The sequence below is a fragment of the Sinohyriopsis cumingii genome, chromosome 10 (genome assembly GCF_028554795.1).
Source record: "Sinohyriopsis cumingii isolate HCF-2022 chromosome 10, ASM2855479v2, whole genome shotgun sequence".
Taxonomy (NCBI): Eukaryota; Metazoa; Mollusca; class Bivalvia; order Unionida; family Unionidae; genus Sinohyriopsis; species Sinohyriopsis cumingii.
This window is the reverse complement of record NC_142970.1, coordinates 123,601,175-123,620,649: the sequence shown is the minus strand read 5'-3', so window position 1 is coordinate 123,620,649 and position 19,475 is coordinate 123,601,175. Positions and strand designations below refer to the sequence as shown.

General features: G+C 37.7%; 1 protein-coding gene across 1 annotated transcript in view; it reads right to left on the bottom strand.

Annotated features, from left to right (window-relative positions):
- The window catches only part of LOC149791137 (alpha-tocopherol transfer protein-like), a 71,852-nt gene that overhangs the window by 37,885 nt on the left and 14,492 nt on the right, over positions 1-19,475 (bottom strand). Inside the window, exons 4-5 of the mRNA XM_089973057.1 lie at positions 13,341-13,417; positions 6,909-7,025 (exon numbers count right to left, since the gene is read on the bottom strand). Of these exons, the coding sequence (XP_089829183.1) occupies positions 6,909-7,025; positions 13,341-13,417 (194 nt within the window). The remainder of the gene's footprint in view (positions 1-6,908; positions 7,026-13,340; positions 13,418-19,475) is intronic.

Here is a 19,475-nt window from a genome sequence, read left to right as displayed (position 1 = left end):
TCTATGTTTCACTGTGTAAATTTCTCCAGTAGGACTGCAGCAACATCCGGAATAATGATGTAACATTGCATAATACCATCATGCTCACATCATCCACAGTTGATTGCATCATTTTCTGATGCAATGCAATACTAATGCCATGCGGCTGCTGAAGTAAGTTGACGTCAGCAGTGTACTATACATGTGTAGGCCTATTATACTAATGCCAGGCGGCTGCTGAAGCTGACGTAAGCAGTGTACTATATAAAGCCCAATCAGATAGGTTCAGCATTTTAAATATTTTAGACGTTGTGCAAGACAGTTCAAGCTACTGTTACATAAAACTTATTATTTTATCCATTTACGTACAATAAAGAACAGTAATGCCTCGAAAGTGTGTTAATACCGCGGACAATTTTTGCTATATTTGTGGGGAAGTGACATTTGCCAACCAGAAGAAAAGTATCAATTCTCAAGTGAAGAAGGCATATCATCTTTACTTCGGATGCAAGGTTGGTGACCAAGACAAGCCTTGGGCTCCGCATATATGCTGTGCTACATGTACAACACAGCTTTCACAGTGGTTGAATTGCAAAAGGTCATCAATGCCGTTTGCAGTCCCAATGGTGTGGAGAGAGCCAAGCAACCACCTAAATGACTGTTCCTTCTGCTTGGTTCCTCCTCTTTCCGGCGGAATAACGAAGCGAAAGAAGTCGAGAATAGTCTACCCAAACATTCCGTCTGCATTGAGACCAGTTCCACATGGTGAGGGACTTCCTATTCCAGAACCTCCAGCAGAATATTCTCTTGATTCATCTGACGAAGACAAAGGTGAGTCGACCTGTTCTTCTCCTGGTCCATCAGCATGCAGTGATCCAGATTTTCACTGTGGTGCATCATCAACCCCACACAGAATAACACAGGAAGAACTAAATGACCTGATTCGTGATTTGGACTTATCAAAGAACAAGGCAGAATTGCTAGGATCAAGACTCCAACAATGGAATCTTCTAGAAGAAGATGTCACAATTACTGCATATCGAAAGCGCCACCAGCAATTGGAGCCTTTCTTCAGAAAGGAAAGTAATCTGATATTCTGTTCCGATATTGAGGGCCTCATGAATGCTTTAAAAATCACTCATGACCCACAAGAATGGAGACTATTTGTGGACTCTTCGAAACTGAGTCTCAAGGCTGTGCTTTTGCACAATGGAAACATTCTTCCATCTATTCCAGTAGCGTATGCTGTCCACATGAAAGAGACATACGATAACTTAAGGCAGCTACTGAATTCCATTGAGTATAACAAGTACAGCTGGCACCTCTGTGGTGATTTGAAGGTAGTTGCCCTTTTAATGGGACTGCAGCAAGGATATACAAAATACATGTGTTTCTTATGCGAGTGGGATAGCCGAGCAAGGGAAATGCACTACATGAGGAAGGAATGGACTCACAGGCAGAATGTAGCCATTGGAGAGAAGAATATCCAACACCCAGCTCTGGTTGAGGCTCAGAAAATCTTGCTACCACCCCTTCACATCAAACTAGGTTTGATGAAGAACTTCGTGAAAGCCATTGACCGGACTTTGCCAGCATTCCGATACCTGCATGAAAAATTCCCTCGACTCAGCGAAGCAAAGATTAAAGAGGGAGTTTTTGTGGGTCCTCAGATTCGAGAGCTTTTCAAAGATGACCGGTTCAACAACTTGCTGGAAGGTGACGCGAAACAAGCATGGAATGCTTTTCGCCTAGTTTCTACAAACTTCCTCGGAAATGTTAGGGCAGAAAACTATAAGGAACTAGTAGAAGACATGTTGATGAAGTATAAGAAACTTGGCTGCAGTATGTCTCTAAAGATTCACTTCCTTCATTCCCATTTGGATTTCTTTCCTAGCAACTGTGGTATTGTTAGTGATGAACACGGCGAACGTTTTCATCAAGATATCGCAACAATGGAACAAAGATACCAGGGAAAATGGTCCACTACAATGCTGGCTGACTACTGCTGGACACTCCTCAGAGATGCTCCCGAACAGCTGTACAAGAGACAGGCGAAGAAATCTAAGATGTAGTCAATGACTTGATTTTTTATAGGTAGGCTATTACAGTTGACCTTTTACTATTGGAATGCATTTCGTTATGTAAACATTAATTTCTTGCAGATTACAAAAAAACTAGAGCCAATTTTGCAATTTGACTGTCATATTCGTGTTCAGCACATAAAAATTGATAAGAATTGACTAATTTTATTTCAGTAACATGACTTTTGTAAAAATTTGTTGTCCAGTGTAATCTGAGTTGTCATCCATATCAAGATATTTATATTATTATGGCATGTCATTTAGGTGATAATAAGAAAGCGAGAATGATAATACATTCCACATTTAAATGAATGTAAGATATATTTTTAAGACATGCTCTTCAATTATTTTGACTTTTCATGTCTATGTTTTACTGACTAGTTTGTTTTTCAATACTTTTTACCTTTGATGACTGTGCAGTCATGGCACTGGTTCAGTCTATAGAAAATGGCAAAGGTTTAGCTGACTACATCCAAGTTTCTTGTGATGTGTTGCCTGTATAATAAGCGTTGGAAATAGTGTTACTGTATAATTTTTGGCCACCTCCCTTGGTGTCTCTATGAGGGGTCACAGGTTAAATGGCATGTACAAAAACAGTTACCAATCTCACCCTTATGATAACAGGTGTATATCACTCTTATTATGTAATGTTGTGGTTGAATTGATATGGATATTACAAGCATCAGGATTTGCGAATAATTGTGTTTAACTACAAACGTTAGGTACAAATTATTTATTCAGTGCATTTCATTTGAAATCTACTATTGTGCTTCACTGACATATTAATAAAGTGTGTTCTCGCCAATATAGATGTCACAGCTAAAATATAACAATAAGATGCATTTTTGGGGTGGGGGTGGCCCATTTACCCATTACCATTCATGTTTTACAAAAGTATGCAAAAATTACAAAAGTGTTAGTGTAAGGGATATTACATATTGCTTGGCATTCACATTAAAATGTGAACATATTGGTCCCTGTTAATGCCTAATTATATTAACAGCATTCAATAATATTAAACAATAATTCAAATAAATCAATAACATGAAACATTGTTACATAATGTTAATCAATATTTCATGTTGGAACATTTTTTATTATTTTATGGCTAAGTACCTTTTTTGTCAATGTAGTTTAGGTGTAGTATATAGTGGATGTATACGTTATATAGATATAGATATAGATATATATATATATATATATATATGTATGATTTTGTCTAAGATAAATCCATATGGAATAGTTTTAGAAATAAAATTTTATTTGCAGAGCTTTATAACCCTAAAATAATAAAAATGCATATTGCAAAATTTAAAACTGAGTGAACAGTTCTTGACAAAGCAGTATCTATGAGAAGTAAATGGAAAAGATGACTACTTTTCATGTCTTTTTTTAAAGTGTTTTGACAACCTGTAACCATGGCAATGGATTTGCTATTAGTTTTGTTTAACTGCTACCGTTAGGTAATGTGTGTTTAGTGAGTGCATTTCTTTTATCAGATGTTTCGTCGTCTCTTGCTTGCATAGATTTCTTCTTAACACGTCCCTGAACCTCCAGTTATATAGAAAGCTTTACGGCGAGATATTCGCAATATTTTTGCGTAGGAATATGGAGAACACGTCGGCCTACATGTATTTAGTACTTACAATATTTAGGCACAAAACTTGCCTTTGAAACCATTGTAAACTTATAAAAGTCAATGAGATAATGTGACTAGCTTTCCTTTAATGGTATATATGAACACATATTCATATAACGTTATTTTATTTGTTAAAATGTTTCTATACGTTTTTGAATTTCTTCATTGCCCCCACCAAGGGCCCCAGTTTTGAGTCTACAAAGAACTGAATATAGGCATACATGTGCGGAGGAGGAGGAGGAGGAGAGAGAGAGAGATTATAGTCATATATAGTTATTTTAAACGATGAAAAGGTAGAAAAATACTTACTTTGACTCGTTTTTCATCGAAGTTTATGTGCAAACTTGTCCCTAAAAATTCTTTAAAGCTGCATTCATTCTATGAATCCCCGAATCTTGCACGATGTAAATCACCATCTTTGCCGACTCTTAAGTGCTGGTAAATAGCATTTGCAAAACGAATAATAAAATGATTGTGTTTCCATTAGTTCGTTATAGGTATATGTTCTTTATAAATGTGTACATCCTCTCATTTCACAGACAACAGCATGCAGTGTAATGCAGTATTCCCGCGCTGGTTTAAAAATAGATGCAAAAGGTCTAGAGAGTACACAACCTATAGTCTGTTTCTTTCTTGTGCTCTCCAATACCATTACTTCTAAAACATATTTCACAGTTTTCAGAAGTTCATTAAAAGTGCTGAACCAATAGGTTTTTTTTGTCTTATTAATGTCCATATATCTTTACGGATGAATATATAGTTTATAACTAGATTACAGTTTGACTATAGACTACCTCAAGGGGTGTGGGAGACAATTTATTGATTTTTTCTTCTAAAAATAGAAACACAGTAGTGTATGTGTTCTTTAACATGCATATATAATGATAAAAGTATATAAAGACATAAAGAACACTCGTCATTTCCATTTAAGGTAAGAAACCCATGCATTCGGTGAAGAAGTGAACATATAGGCCCCTGTTAACGCCTCCTTTACCATCATATTCAATAATATTAAACATCATTGAATAATATTAAACAATATTTTATTGAGGAACAGTTTACAGAGGAACAGTTTTTGTATTGTATGATTAAGTACCTTTTTGTCAACATATTTTAGAAAGTTTTCAGTTGATGTATAAGTTCGATATTCTATTTTTGTCTACGATGGTCCATTTTGGAATAGTTTTAGAAACTAAACTTCATATACAGCTTTATAACCTCTACAATAATAAAAATGCATATTGCAAATTTGAAACGGAGTGAATAGCTCATGGAAAAGCAGTATCAATGAGACGTAAATGGAAAAGATGACTGCTTTTCATGTATTTTCTGATAGTGTTTTGACACCCTGTAACCATGGCAACGGACACATGAACACAAAACTGATGTCAGAAATAACTGTTAACCACCTCATATGTACATTATACATAATATAAGGACATTTGGAGAGGGGGCAGAAAATGGCCCTTATTCAATGTAGTCCTTTACATTACATGCATATATCTTTACATTAAATTTACATTACTTGCATGTATCTTTACATAAAATTTACATGACATGCATGTATCTTTACACTATATTTACATTACATGCATGTATCTTTAGAATATATTTACATTACCTGCATGTATCTTTACATTAAATTTACATTACCTGCATGTATCTTTACATTAAATTTACATTACTTGCATGTATCTTTACAATATATTTACATTACTTGCATGTATCTTTACAATATATTTACATAACTTGCATGTATCTTTACATTAAATTTACATTACATGCATGTCTTCAACAACAGAAGATCGTTGCACATCCACTGCCATGAACTTAGCAATAACTTTGTACCAATTAATAGCTCTCAATTCGTCAAATGCAAATGGTTGCTTCTGGTCCAGCATGGCGTCAATAGTCAGAGTATGAGGAGTTGCGTCAGCTGCTGAGGTTAATTGCGCAGAATCCTTTTCTTTTTTATCTGACAGAAACAGGCCATGCTCAATGATGTGCTTGCAGCGCAAGTGCTGGACAAGATTTGCTTTGGACTCATTGACTGCATTTACTTTGAAGCGATTCCAGACTAAACTTCAGTGTTTCGAGTTTGACATTATGCATAGACTTGGTAGTATATTTAATAGTGTACAATCGCTAGTCAATATTAATAATCCAATAAATTCACGCTCTTGAAATCATATTTTAAATCAAGTAAGTTACTACTAAGTTGTCCATGTGGCTGGATGGATGCACACACCATGCTGCAAGTCACGTGCTGAAGCAGCTGGGGGTATCTGTATGTCAGCATTCAGCTGCTTCAGCATGGGAACACTATTCATTAATAAGCAGCATTGCAGGACTGGCTAAAGAACTGATTAACTATAGTGAGTCATAGTTTCGTAGTAGTTGGAAAATTCGCTAGCCATCTAATCTGCCTAGCTATCTGCTAATGTGTATGCTAGAAGTTCACCAGCCAAACGAGACCTCATCGGCTGCTGTGATTGGGATGAGTGCATGAATGGTACTGATGATTTCTTGTGTGCAGACAATCAGTGGTAGTTTACAGCAAGCATGTTAAAAAGTATTTACTTTTAAGAATATACTGTCTTTCAATTACCCCCCCCATATCAAATGTTTATTCCTTAATTTCCATTATTTAATTCTGATTTAAAATTCAAGCCATGTCAAGATGAATATTATGTCTGAATTTATATTTTGGAAATTTATTTACATCGGCACAGATTATTTCTGTCGATACTGATTATACGAATTGTTCTAATAATCAGCCAGATTATGAGTATGGCCAATTAATCGATACAGCTTTATTCCCATTTAAACATTTCTTTATTCCAACATCAATTAAACTAAATGAATGAAAAGTAGGTAATCTTAATGGGTCTAACTGACTACAATTGATTATATTATATTCAATACCCAGAAGTAATCTTGAGCAGGTCTATTTAACAGTTTCAAATTGAAAGATTTTTTGTGTTTGTAGAAGACATGCAATTTTCTTGGTTCCACTCCACAAGACTCTTATAATTGCAATTTGTAAGGTTTCTATTTGCCTGCAGGAGACTGGCAATTCTCTTTGTAGTTCTTAACAGGGTTCAAGTTACAATCTGTAAGGTACCTTATACTGATGACTAGCAATTCTCTCATTAGCTTTTAAAAAGGATTCAACGTTAATGGTTACTGTTTGAAACATTTCAATTTACCTGCAGGAGACTGGCAATCCTCTTTGCATAGAATGGAGACATGTTCTTGGCATGATTCCATCCCATCCCCTTTAGGTCAGCGATCATCACAACTCCATTAATTTGGGTCTCCTCATCCTGAGACAGAAAACAGATCAATGTTATTCAAAATATGTCCTGAATTCTTGTGTGCTCTGATTTTATGAATGGATTCCGCTGAGAACAAAGCTGCATATGTAGAAAGTTTGATTCTGATAATTGTAGAAAAGAAATTTCAAAAAAATTTAATATTGTGGCACCAAACTTACAAAAGCAAAAGCAAGCGTGTCTGATCAGCACCATTTTCATTTCAGTTTAACTAAACCATAGAGGGAATGAGGGTGCAAAGTTTCTTGGCAATCCCCCAGGTATGTTGGAGGAACAGTGATATCAAACTTATGCTAACAAGTGATGGACAATGGACACAACACATTAGCTCTCTAAAGGGACCAACGAAATGACAGACCAGGCCTGTTGCTATCAGTCAATAAGCTGTCCAATGAAATGACTGACCAGGTCTATTGCTATCAGTCAATAAGCTGTCCAATGAAATGACTGACCAGGCCTGTTGCTATCAGTCAATAAGCTGTCCAATGAAATGACAAACCAGTTATGTTGCTATCAGTCAATAAGCTGTCCAATGAAATGACAGACCAGGCCTGTTGCTATCAGTCAATAAGCTGTCCAATGAAATGACAGACCAAGCCTGTTGCTATCAGTCAATAAGCTGTCCAATGAAATGACAAACCAGGCCTGTTGCTATCAGTCAATAAGCTGTCCAATGAAATGACAAACCAAGCATGGTGCTATCAGTCAATAAGCTGTCCAATTAAATGACAAACCAAGTCTGTTGCTATCAGTCATTAAGCCATCCAATGAAATGACAAACCAAGCATGGTGCTATCAGTCAATAAGCTGTCCAATGAAATGACAAACCAGGCCTGTTGCTATCAGTCAATAAGCTGTCCAATTAAATGACAAACCAGATCTGTTGCTATCAGTCAATAAGCTGTCCAATGAAATGACAGACCAAGCATGGTGCTATGAGTCATTAAGCTGTCCAATGAAATGACAAACCAGGCCTGTTGCTATCAGTCAATAAGCTGTCTAATGAAATGATAGACCAAGCCTGTTGCTATCAGTCATTAAGCTGTCCAATGAAATGACAAACCAGGCCTGTTGCTATCAGTCAATAAGTTGTCCAATGAAATGACAGACCAGGCCTGTTGCTATCAGTCAATAAGCTGTCCAATGAAATGACAGACCAGGCCTGTTGCTATCAGTCATTAAGCTGTCCAATGAAATGACAAACCAGGCCTGTTGCTATCAGTCAATAAGCTGTCCAATGAAATGACAAACCAGGCCTGTTGCTATCAGTCAATAAGCTGTCCAATGAAATGACAAACCAGGCCTGTTGCTATCAGTCAATAAGTTGTCCAATGAAATGACAAACCAAGCATGGTGCTATCAGTCATTAAGCTGTCACAGTCATTAAGCTGTCCAATGAAATGACAGACCAGGCCTGATACTATTTTAGAAAAAATGAGAAGTACAGTGCTTACTGAACTAGTAGTTGAGTGGGTCAAAGGTGTTCACTATATAGATCAATGATATCTCACAGCTGTCTGTGTGGCTGCATGCAAGTCTTGGACTCCGTGAACATGAGTCTGTGAGAAAGCCTGCCCGTAATTTTACAAAGGTCAGTGGTTCTTCCAGGTTTTTTTCTAGATTCTTTGTACACCAGATATAATGGCCACAATGTATAGCCTATCACAGGCTGAAAATGGCATTAAACATACAAACACATCCAAACCAAACATTAAACAGTACCACTAACTATGGAGTTTGGACTTTATACTGTCATGGAGAAAAGTACAAGTATGTTTCTTCTGTGCTTTAAATTTTTTGTAAAAGTGCCCAGATCAAGCTGCCTGGAAAGGCAAATTATTTTATCAACTTATGTTTCTCTACAAATATTTATCTGATAACATTAACATTAGGGAATATAAGCCTGCCACCTCCAGAATCCAACCCGACTAAACCATAACAAACTGTATTTTCTGTTAATATCATATAGACAATGGGAAATAATTCATGCTTATTACCTCCCATTTACTGCATCTAGGTGTCACAAGATTTTAATTTGAGTAAAATACCAATCAGACACTCACAAAGTGGTGTGGCTGGGAGGGTTTTTAAGTAATGTGATTGGGTAAGTATTCCGAGAGAAACATAATTTACAAAAATATTAGCTTTCTTCTTTGAATATGTTCCTGATTCATGTTAACCTCAGGAGGAAGGAATACTGAGCATCCAATCCATGCTTTAGGTACCCTACTAGAGAAGTAAGACTGGATTCCCTGCTGAATGACAACCCAGTACCCTTCTAGAGAAGAAAGACTGGATTCCCTGCTGAATGACAACCCAGTACCATTCTAGAGAAGAAAGACTGGATTCCCTGTGTGAATGACAACCCAGTACCCTTCTCGAGAAGAAAGACTGGATTCCCTGTTGAATGACAGCCCAGTACCCTTCTACAGAAAAAAGACTGGATTACCTATGTGAATGACAACCCAGTACCCTTCTAGAGAAGAAAGACTGGATTCCCTGTGTGAATTACAACCCAGTACCCTTCTAGAGAAGAAAGACTGGATTCCCTGTTGAATGACAACCCAGTACCATTCTAGAGAAGAAAGACTGGATTCTCTGTGTGAATTACAAGCCAGTACCCTTCTAGAGAAGAAAGACTAGATTACCTATGTGAATGACAATCCAGTACCCTTCTAGAGAAGAAAGACGGGATTCCCTGTGTGAATGACAACCCAGTACCCTTCTAGAGAAGAAAGACTGGATTACCTATGTGAATGACAACCCAGTACCCTTCTAGAGAAGAAAGACTGGATTCCCTGTGTGAATGACAACCCAATACCCTTCTAGAGAAGAAAGACTGGATTCCCTGTTGAATGACAACCCAGTACCCTTCTAGAGAAGAAATACTGGATTCCCTGTTGAATGACAACCCACTCTCTAACTTAAAGCAACACAATCCATGGTTACACAATCCATGACCACTGTTTTAGATTAAGAAGATGATAATAAAAATCTTCCGTCAAAATTCACTTGCAAATCCTGAAAAGCGGCTATTGTGGTTTTGATCAAGTCTGGTGGTCACCTGAACTGCAGAACTGCAGCAACAGGACCCACCAAATTCAGGTTCTGTCTCTGCCAAACTAAATTCCTGAGATATAGAACCCACCAGATTCAGGTTCTGTCTCTGCCAAACTAAATCCCTGAGTTACAGGACCCACCAGATTCAGGTTCTGTCTCTGCCAAGCTAAATCTCAGAGTTACAGGACCCACCAGATTCATTATTGTTAATTAAACCCCAAACAGTCCTAAAAATTCTAGCACAGCTCCAAATGTATGAAGTTCCAATTGAATTCCAGTGGTAAATCAAATCAGTTCCAATATTGAATGTGCTGATGTTCCTGAAGTCTTGAATGTGATGTGTCAATGGCCTGGAATATGGCTAGTGTTAACAGTCTTTTGATGTATCACAACAACATAATCCAAAATGTCCTTATCTGAATTCATTACATTTCCAGATGAATGTTTTAGTCCAAGAATATTAATTCCAGTGAATAATAATTAGAATAAATAATTCCACCCCGATTTAAATTTGAACACCACAATAAGACTGATTCTTCTTTGGATGTTAAAGCAAGGATGAATAATTCTTAGCTAAACAAGATTATATACCCCTCTACTTGATCTAGGTCACAACTGCCATTTTTTGAAATAACTCTGTTAACTTAATGGGAGATTTCCATTAAGGTGGTTGCAAAGGTCAGAGTCAAGACTCTATCTCTAACTCAAATTCAAATAAACATGTTTACCATTAATAATGATCTGAATATTTAATCCACATACAGAAACTTTTAGCTTTGAATTCTGCTGTTGACTAAATAAATGTCACTGGTCAGGTACACCATGAATTTGATTCTGGTCAAATCCAGTACTAAATAGAGATATACATAAAAATAATCATTATGAAAAGCCAACAAATAAAACAAATTAAATATACATGTTAACTCACCACTCATATAAAGCTAAAGCTATCAGGAAAAAGGTTTTGTAGCATCAGCAAAATCCATTTTAATGGCCCAGATTTATCTGAACAGAGCCATATTAACATCATGCTACATTCCACTTTGGAATCCAGGTGAGGAATTACTCAAATCAAAATTGGCTAGTAGGTCTGACAGGTTTTATCATGACCACTATCCCTTCTGTCATGGTGCCTGAATGTGTCAGATATCATGGAAAGGTACTATCCCTTCTGTCATGGTGCTTGGATGTGCCAGATATCATGTAAAGGTACTATTCCTTCTGTCATGGTGCTTGGATGTGCCAGATATCATGGAAAGGTACCATCCCTTCTGTCATGGTGCTCGGATGTGCCAGATATCACGGAAAGGTAGCCTCTGATTGTAACTGGGGTTAACGTTTTCTTCTTGTACAGCAAGAGAAAATAAAAATGGGAAGTTGAGAGATCGATGCACTCAGATGGAGGATGTTACTGATTCAGCACCAGTTCCTGACATGCCGTTCTCCCTCATTTTAGATTTGAGGGCCTATTTACTTGCAAGATTCTCTCTGTGACAGAAGGTCTAAATTCTTTCTTTTGCTAGCTGTCCAGGCATGAAAGAGATGGTTGGGGCTGGGGGTGGAACACCTGTGATCTTGGTTATTTGAACAGATCTGAATTGGTCAGAATCTTTCTGCATAGGTCTGTCGCAAGACTGAGTGGATTGTTATTCTGACCCCTTACACTCTCTATAATTATCAGGAGAAGGATGGAGAGGCCAAAGCCCTACCCCAAATGGGTGACAATGGGTCCACAGTCAAACTTCTGGATGGGAAATTTGTGGCTCCACACTGTCACAAAAAAGGCTGATCTCTAGTTGCCCTCAAAGTGCACAAATCCAATTAAAATCTGATGAATGATGAGATCATTCCATAGGTTTTCTCAAGACAGAGTTGGCCAGGGCATTGAGTCTGTCAGGACACTGAGTCTGCCAGGGCAGTGAGTCTGCCAGAACACTGAGTCTGCCAGGGCATTGAGTCTGTTAGGACAATGAGTCTCCCAAGAATGTGATAGACTGATATGTTGACCTGAAGATGGCAACACCAATGTAGAAAATGCCACAAGCAGGTCAGGTGATTTTATGCCCCCATTCATGGAGGCAATTCACCACTATGGAGTTGTCCAACATAATCAGGACTGAATTCCTGACAAGTTGGTCTTTCCATAAATGTGTTAATGATAACCTTGATTTTAAGGAGGTAGATGTGAAGAGGCAGTCCTCTGGACCCCACTTGCCGCAGAATATTTCCCACCATACGTCCTGCATAATGTCACATCCAGTTAGGGCATTTCCTGGATTTCTGTTGTGAGCCAACTGTGGTTCTGCCAATGAAACATGAATAATCATATCTCATTCGTGATAATGACCTTTTGGTTTCCTACCTCCATCATAAGCCCTAATAGAATGGCACTAGTGTCACTGAAACTGTACTATTATCCAGGGACACATTTCTATCAGTTTGGACATGATGGCTAGAGTCACAGAAACTGTACTACCATCCAATGACACATTTCTATCAGTTTGGACATGATAGCTAGAGTCACAGAAACTGTACTACCATCCAATGACACATTTCTATCAGTTTGGACATGTTGGCTAGAGTCATTGAAACTGTACTACCATCCAATGACACATTTCTATCAGTTTGGATATGATGGCTAGAATCAGAGAAACTGTACTACCATCCAATGACACATTTCTATCAGTTTGGACATGATTGCTAGAGTCACAGAAACTGTACTACCATCCAATGACACATTTCTATCAGTTTGGACATGATGGCTAGAGTCACAGAAACTGTACTACCATCCAATGACACATTTCTATCAGTTTGGATATGATGGCTAGAATCAGAGAAACTGTACTACCATCCAATGACACATTTCTATCAGTTTGGACATGATGGCTAGAGTCACAGAAACTGTACTACCATCCAATGACACATTTCTATCAGTTTGGATATGATGGCTAGAATCAGAGAAACTGTACTACCATCCAATGACACATTTCTATCAGTTTGGACATGTTGGCTAGAGTCACAGAAACTGTACTACCATCCAATGACACATTTCTATCAGTTTGGACATGATTGCTAGAGTCACAGAAACTGTACTACCATCCAATGACACATTCTATTAGTTTGGACATGTTGGCAAGATATATGAAATACATTATTAAACATTACAAAACACACCACTATTAGCTTGGAGAGAGTTACGGTGTACAACATCCATGACATTTAACTGTACTGTAGTAAATAACATACCTCTATCAGCTTGGAAAGAGTTATGAAGTTGGTTCTGAAGATGTCTCCCAGTCCAAATTTCTCAGGATCCCACAAACCTGTTCAGAAATAACAGACAAATTATATTTAGGATCTTAAGTTTTCATTGCACATCAGTAAACACCTATAGCTGTCTGAAGTCAACAGCATATTTTATTCTTTGACAAGATTCAAGGAGTTTTATTTTACAGCAGAGACATCATGGATTATAGAAAACCCATGTTCACATCCAGCTACAGTAACTGCCATAACAGACTTGAGACAGGAAGCTACAGTAACAGGCATAGCAGACTTGAGACAGGAAGCTACACTAACAGGCATAGCAGACTGGAGACAGGAAGCTACACTAACAGGCATAGCAGACTTGAGACAGGAAGCTACAGTAACAGGCATAGCAGATTTGAGACATGAAGCTACACTAACAGGCATAGCAGACTTGAGACAGGAAGCTACAGTAACAGGCATAGCAGACTGGAGACAGGAAGCTACACTAACAGGCATAGCAGACTTGAGACAGGAAGCTACAGTAACAGGCATAGCAGATTTGAGACATGAAGCTACACTAACAGGCATAGCAGACTTGAGACAGGAAGCTACAGTAACAGGCATAGCAGACTGGAGACAGGAAGCTACACTAACAGGCATAGCAGACTTGAGACAGGAAGCTACAGTAACAGGCATAGCAGATTTGAGACATGAAGCTACACTAACAGGCATAGCAGACTTGAGACAGGAAGCTACAGTAACAGGCATAGCAGACTGGAGACAGGAAGCTACACTAACAGGCATAGCAGACTTGAGACAGGAAGCTACAGTAACAGGCATAGCAGACTTGAGACAGGAAGCTACAGTAACAGGCATAGCAGACTGGAGACAGGAAGCTACACTAACAGGCATAGCAGACTTGAGACAGGAAGCTACAGTAACAGGCATAGCAGACTTGCGATAGGAAGGTACAGTAACATGCACAGTAGACTTGAGACAGGAAACTACAGTAACTGCCATAGCAGACTTGAGACATGAAGCTACACCAACAGGCATAGCAGACTTGAGACAGGAAGCTACAGTAACAGGCATAGCAGATTTGAGACATGAAGCTACACTAACAGGCATAGCAGACTTGAGACAGGAAGCTACAGTAACAGGCATAGCAGACTGGAGACAGGAAGCTACACTAACAGGCATAGCAGACTTGAGACAGGAAGCTACAGTAACAGGCATAGCAGATTTGAGACATGAAGCTACACTAACAGGCATAGCAGACTTGAGACAGGAAGCTACAGTAACAGGCATAGCAGATTTGAGACATGAAGCTACACTAACAGGCATAGCAGACTTGAGACAGGAAGCTACAGTAACAGGCATAGCAGACTGGAGACAGGAAGCTACACTAACAGGCATAGCAGACTTGAGACAGGAAGCTACAGTAACAGGCATAGCAGACTTGCGATAGGAAGGTACAGTAACATGCACAGTAGACTTGAGACAGGAAACTACAGTAACTGCCATAGCAGACTTGAGACATGAAGCTACAGTAACAGGCATAGCAGACTTAAGACAGGAAGCTACAGTAACTGGCATAGCAGACTGGAGACAGGAAGCTACAATAACAGGCATAGAAGCTGACTTCATAGCAAGAATGTCATTACTCTGGTGATGCAAGTAGATTCACACCAAACAAAATACCATGGAAAGAAACTTTTTTCTTCATTGAAAACACTATATTCATGATACAAATGGTCACTGACAGTGTGACAGTCAGTACAGTGAATACATAATACAAATGGTCACTAATAAATTGTGAGACAATACAGTGTACAAAATTTTGGGCATTTAAAATATTGTCCTACTCATATAATGTTATTTTCAAGTTTAAGGATAAATATACAGAAAAGCTAATGCATCTTTCTCATTTGAAAAGAATTATGATACACATCATAATGTTCCACTATTTTTAATCCTACATGTACAACATGGTGTTCCTTTGTATTCACTTATCAAGTTTCGTTTTTGTTACTGCTTTCAATAATTTCTTCACAGTGGTCTTGGGAATAGTATGGAAATAATAGGTAAACTATGACAAATTAAAACCCAGTCCACAAAGTGGTCTTGGGAATAGTATGGAAATAATAGGTAAACTATGACAAATTAAAACCCAATCCACAAAGTGGTCTTGGGAATAGTATGGAAATAATAGATAAACTATGACAAATTAAAACCCAGTCCACAAAGCTCTTTATCACATATCATTTATCAAGAAAGAACATGATGTAGAACAGCATGTACATTTCCACTTTTGTACATGCTAACTGGTACATACGCATGTGATCAATCAACAGGAAGGTACATGCCAACAGGTACATGCACCATTTCTAGGTGCAAGATAGGCTATATATGGCAGTCAGTATAACTGGTGGAGGAAGAACCTGAGAAAACCCTGGAAAGAACTGCTGATCCATGGGAAGCCAGTGGCAAGCTTTCTCAAATACCCACAATGGAAGCTAACAGCAAGCTTTCTCAAATACCCAGACTGGAAGCTACTGGCAAGCATTCTCACATACCCACACTGGAAGCTACTGGCAAGCTTTCTCACATACCCAGACTGAAGCGACTGGCAAGCTTTCTCACATACCCAGACTGAAGCAACTGGCAAGCTTTCTCACATACCCAGACTGAAGCTACTGGCAAGCATTCTCACATACCCACACTGGAAGCTACTGGCAAGCTTTCTCACATGCCCAGACTGAAGCGACTGGCAAGCTTTCTCACATACCCTGACTGAAGCGACTGGCAAGCTTTCTCACATACCCAGACTGAAGCGACTGGCAAACTTTCTCATATACCCAGACTGAAGTGACTGGCAAGCTTTCTCAAATACCCAGACTGAAGCAACTTGCAAGCTTTCTCACATACCCACACTGGATGAGCCCAAGACTCAAACCCTCCAAGAGGTGCAGTTACAGTGATCAGTAAAGGCAATTGCTTTAGACCCTAGGCCACCTGGAGTTACCTCCCCCCAACCTTGATAATGTTGCTGCTAAGCAATGATATCATGCTGGAAACAGTAAGACAATGGTGGTAGGGCAGAAACAGTGGTAGCTGACATCACGGCGGGAAGTATTACATTGCAGATATGGTTGTAACAGTGACAATGATATGATGGTGGGAAGCAATAACAACTGATATGGCATATGGCAAACACCCCACATTGTAAAAACAACCAACTGATCCACCCATCCCATGGAAAATAACTTAATACTTCTAAGAACCCACCTGGTTTGACTTATCCAAAGGGAAATGAGATTAACCGAATGAACAAGTTTATTATTAATATTATTATAAATTGATCGTAAACACATATGTAAACACCTATTTATATATACTAAGTAACTGACAGGTACTATTAACATCTTAATGTAGAATTTATACCTTTGTACTAAAAATATATCTATGTAAAACAACTTAGCGCAGAATTTATACCCTTGTACTAAAAATATATCTATGTAAAACATCTTAACGCAGAATTTATACCCTTGTACTAAAAATATATCTATGTAATATCTTCTATATAGATAATCATTACAATTTATAGTCATGAAACTGATGAACAAAAATGACAAAATATAGATATACATAACACAGGGGTCACAGTTTAAACAAAAACGACAAAATATAGATATAAATAACACAGGGGTCACAGTTTATACAAAAATGACAAAATATAGATATACATAACACAGGGGTCACAGTTTATACAAAAATGACAAAATATAGATATACATAACACAGGGGTCACAGTTTAAACAAAAATGACAAAATATAGATATACATAACACAGGGGTCACAGTTTATACAAAAATGACAAAATATAGATATACATAACACTGGGGTCAGAGTTTATACAAAAATGACAAAATATAGATATACATAACACAGGGGTCACAGTTTATACAAAAATGACAAAATATCGATATACATAACACAGGGGTCACAGTTTATAAAAAAATGACAAAATATAGATATACATAACACAGGGGTCACAGTTTATAAAAAAATGACAAAATATAGATATACATAACACAGGTATACAAAACACAGTATACAGACCTTAAGCATGTCTCAATGAAAGCATACAGACTGTAAGCATGTCTCAATGGAAGCATACAGACTGTAAGCATGTCTCAATGGAAGTATACAGACAGTAAGCATGTCCTTGAGGAATTATATAAAGATTGTAAGCGTGTTTCTTGAAGGAATAATGCAAAGGCAGTAAGCATGTTTCTTGAAGGAATAATGCAAAGACAGAAAGGGAGTAAGCGTGTTTCTTGAAGTAATTGTATAAAGATGGCAAACATGTTTCACAAAGGAATGATATGATGATGGTAAGTTTCTTGAAGGAATTTGACATGGAGAGACTCTGATATGGCCGAGAAGTAAAACATAAACTGGCAGAATGGAACTGATGAGTTCTAGACCAGATGTTGCAAAAAGTAAGTCACGCTAGTTTCCAGTGGACTTTCAATTCTCTCTCTCTCTCTCAAGTATACAAGAGTTCATACCTCCATGAACCCTGTCAATCAAAAGTGCATAGGTCTAACTCAACCCTTTAATCTGGCATTTACTGAGGGCATTTATTGAGGACGGTTATTGAGGGCATTTTGGTTTGAAACAACATAAACAACAACTGCTTCACTTCGGTTAAAGAAATGATAGTAAGCACATACATATCCCACCCTTAATTGAAAAAAAAGATTTGTTATCAGTTTTCTTCAGCCCAAATTGACTTGAGTGTTTTGATCACTTAGTGATTTGAGAATGCCCATAAAGAATGGAAACTCTCTCTCTCTCTCTGTGAAAAAATCTTGTTAAATAGATTTATTATTTCCAGTAAACTACATACAAATTTGATGTTTCCAGTAAACTATAGACATATTTGATGTTTCTAGCAAACAATAGACATATTTGATGTTTCCAGTAAATGACAGACATATCTGATATTTCCAGTAAACTACATACAGATTTGAAGTTTCCAGTAAACTAAATAAAATTATCATGTTTCCAGTAAACTACATACAGATTTGATGTATCTAGTAAACTACCTACATATTTGACATTGCCAGTATCATGGAATTGTATAAATCCCTTTGTTATTTATCAAATACATGTACTACAGGTTTCATTTTTGATACAATGATACCCAAGGATGATTTATGTATATTGTACAATATTTCAAAGCAGTGATTTTGGTTCACCCTATGCCACATGTGCAGAGTGCTTCAATGGGAAACACCAATATTCATCAAGAATGCAGATGATGTAGGGCTATGTCATTTGTGTATAAATACCTCACCATTGGACAAATTCATTACACTACGGAAACATCTTGTCAGTGAGCAGACTACTTAAGGACTTGCAGATCTTCAGCTGTAGAGGTATGTGAGCTATTGATTAATTTCTTATGTATATTATAAATTATAACTACTGAAAAACCACGTTTATTTTTTGTACATTTTCTATGTAGCTCCAGCTTGCATAGTATAGTACAAATATTTCCTATTCTTGTATGTGACTTAACAGGAGATCTATATTAGCAATAAAGTTGCATTTTATTAAAAAAACATTTGGTACCATAGGATTCTTATCAAACACAAGTAGGTTCACTTCTGAACCTGTTTATTGCTTTGTAATGTTGTGCTGATAATGTAATTTGTATAGCTTACTGTATATAATGTCATTACGTGTTATCATGTGTACCTATGTCATTCTTAGTACACAGTGTTAGATTTATTTTCAGCTGATCAGGGTGGACGGGTTACCAGCTGTAGAGCTGACCACAGAAGCTGACCATAGCAGCCATATGGCTGATGATACAGCTGGCAACAGGGATGATCGAATAGCAGCTGTAGAGCTGATTGAACGGTGTTTTGCTGTTTGAGTAGTGGGTGATCGGACATTGCTGACAGATTGGTGGGCACTGATTGCTTGATTGACCCAGTGATTGAATGGTGGTTGGTGACTACCTGTAATGCTTACTGCTTGATTGACCAGTGTAACTGGTAGCCAAGTATTCTAGTAATGGAGTGTTTTTGCATAACTCCATATATGTATTCTTTTAGC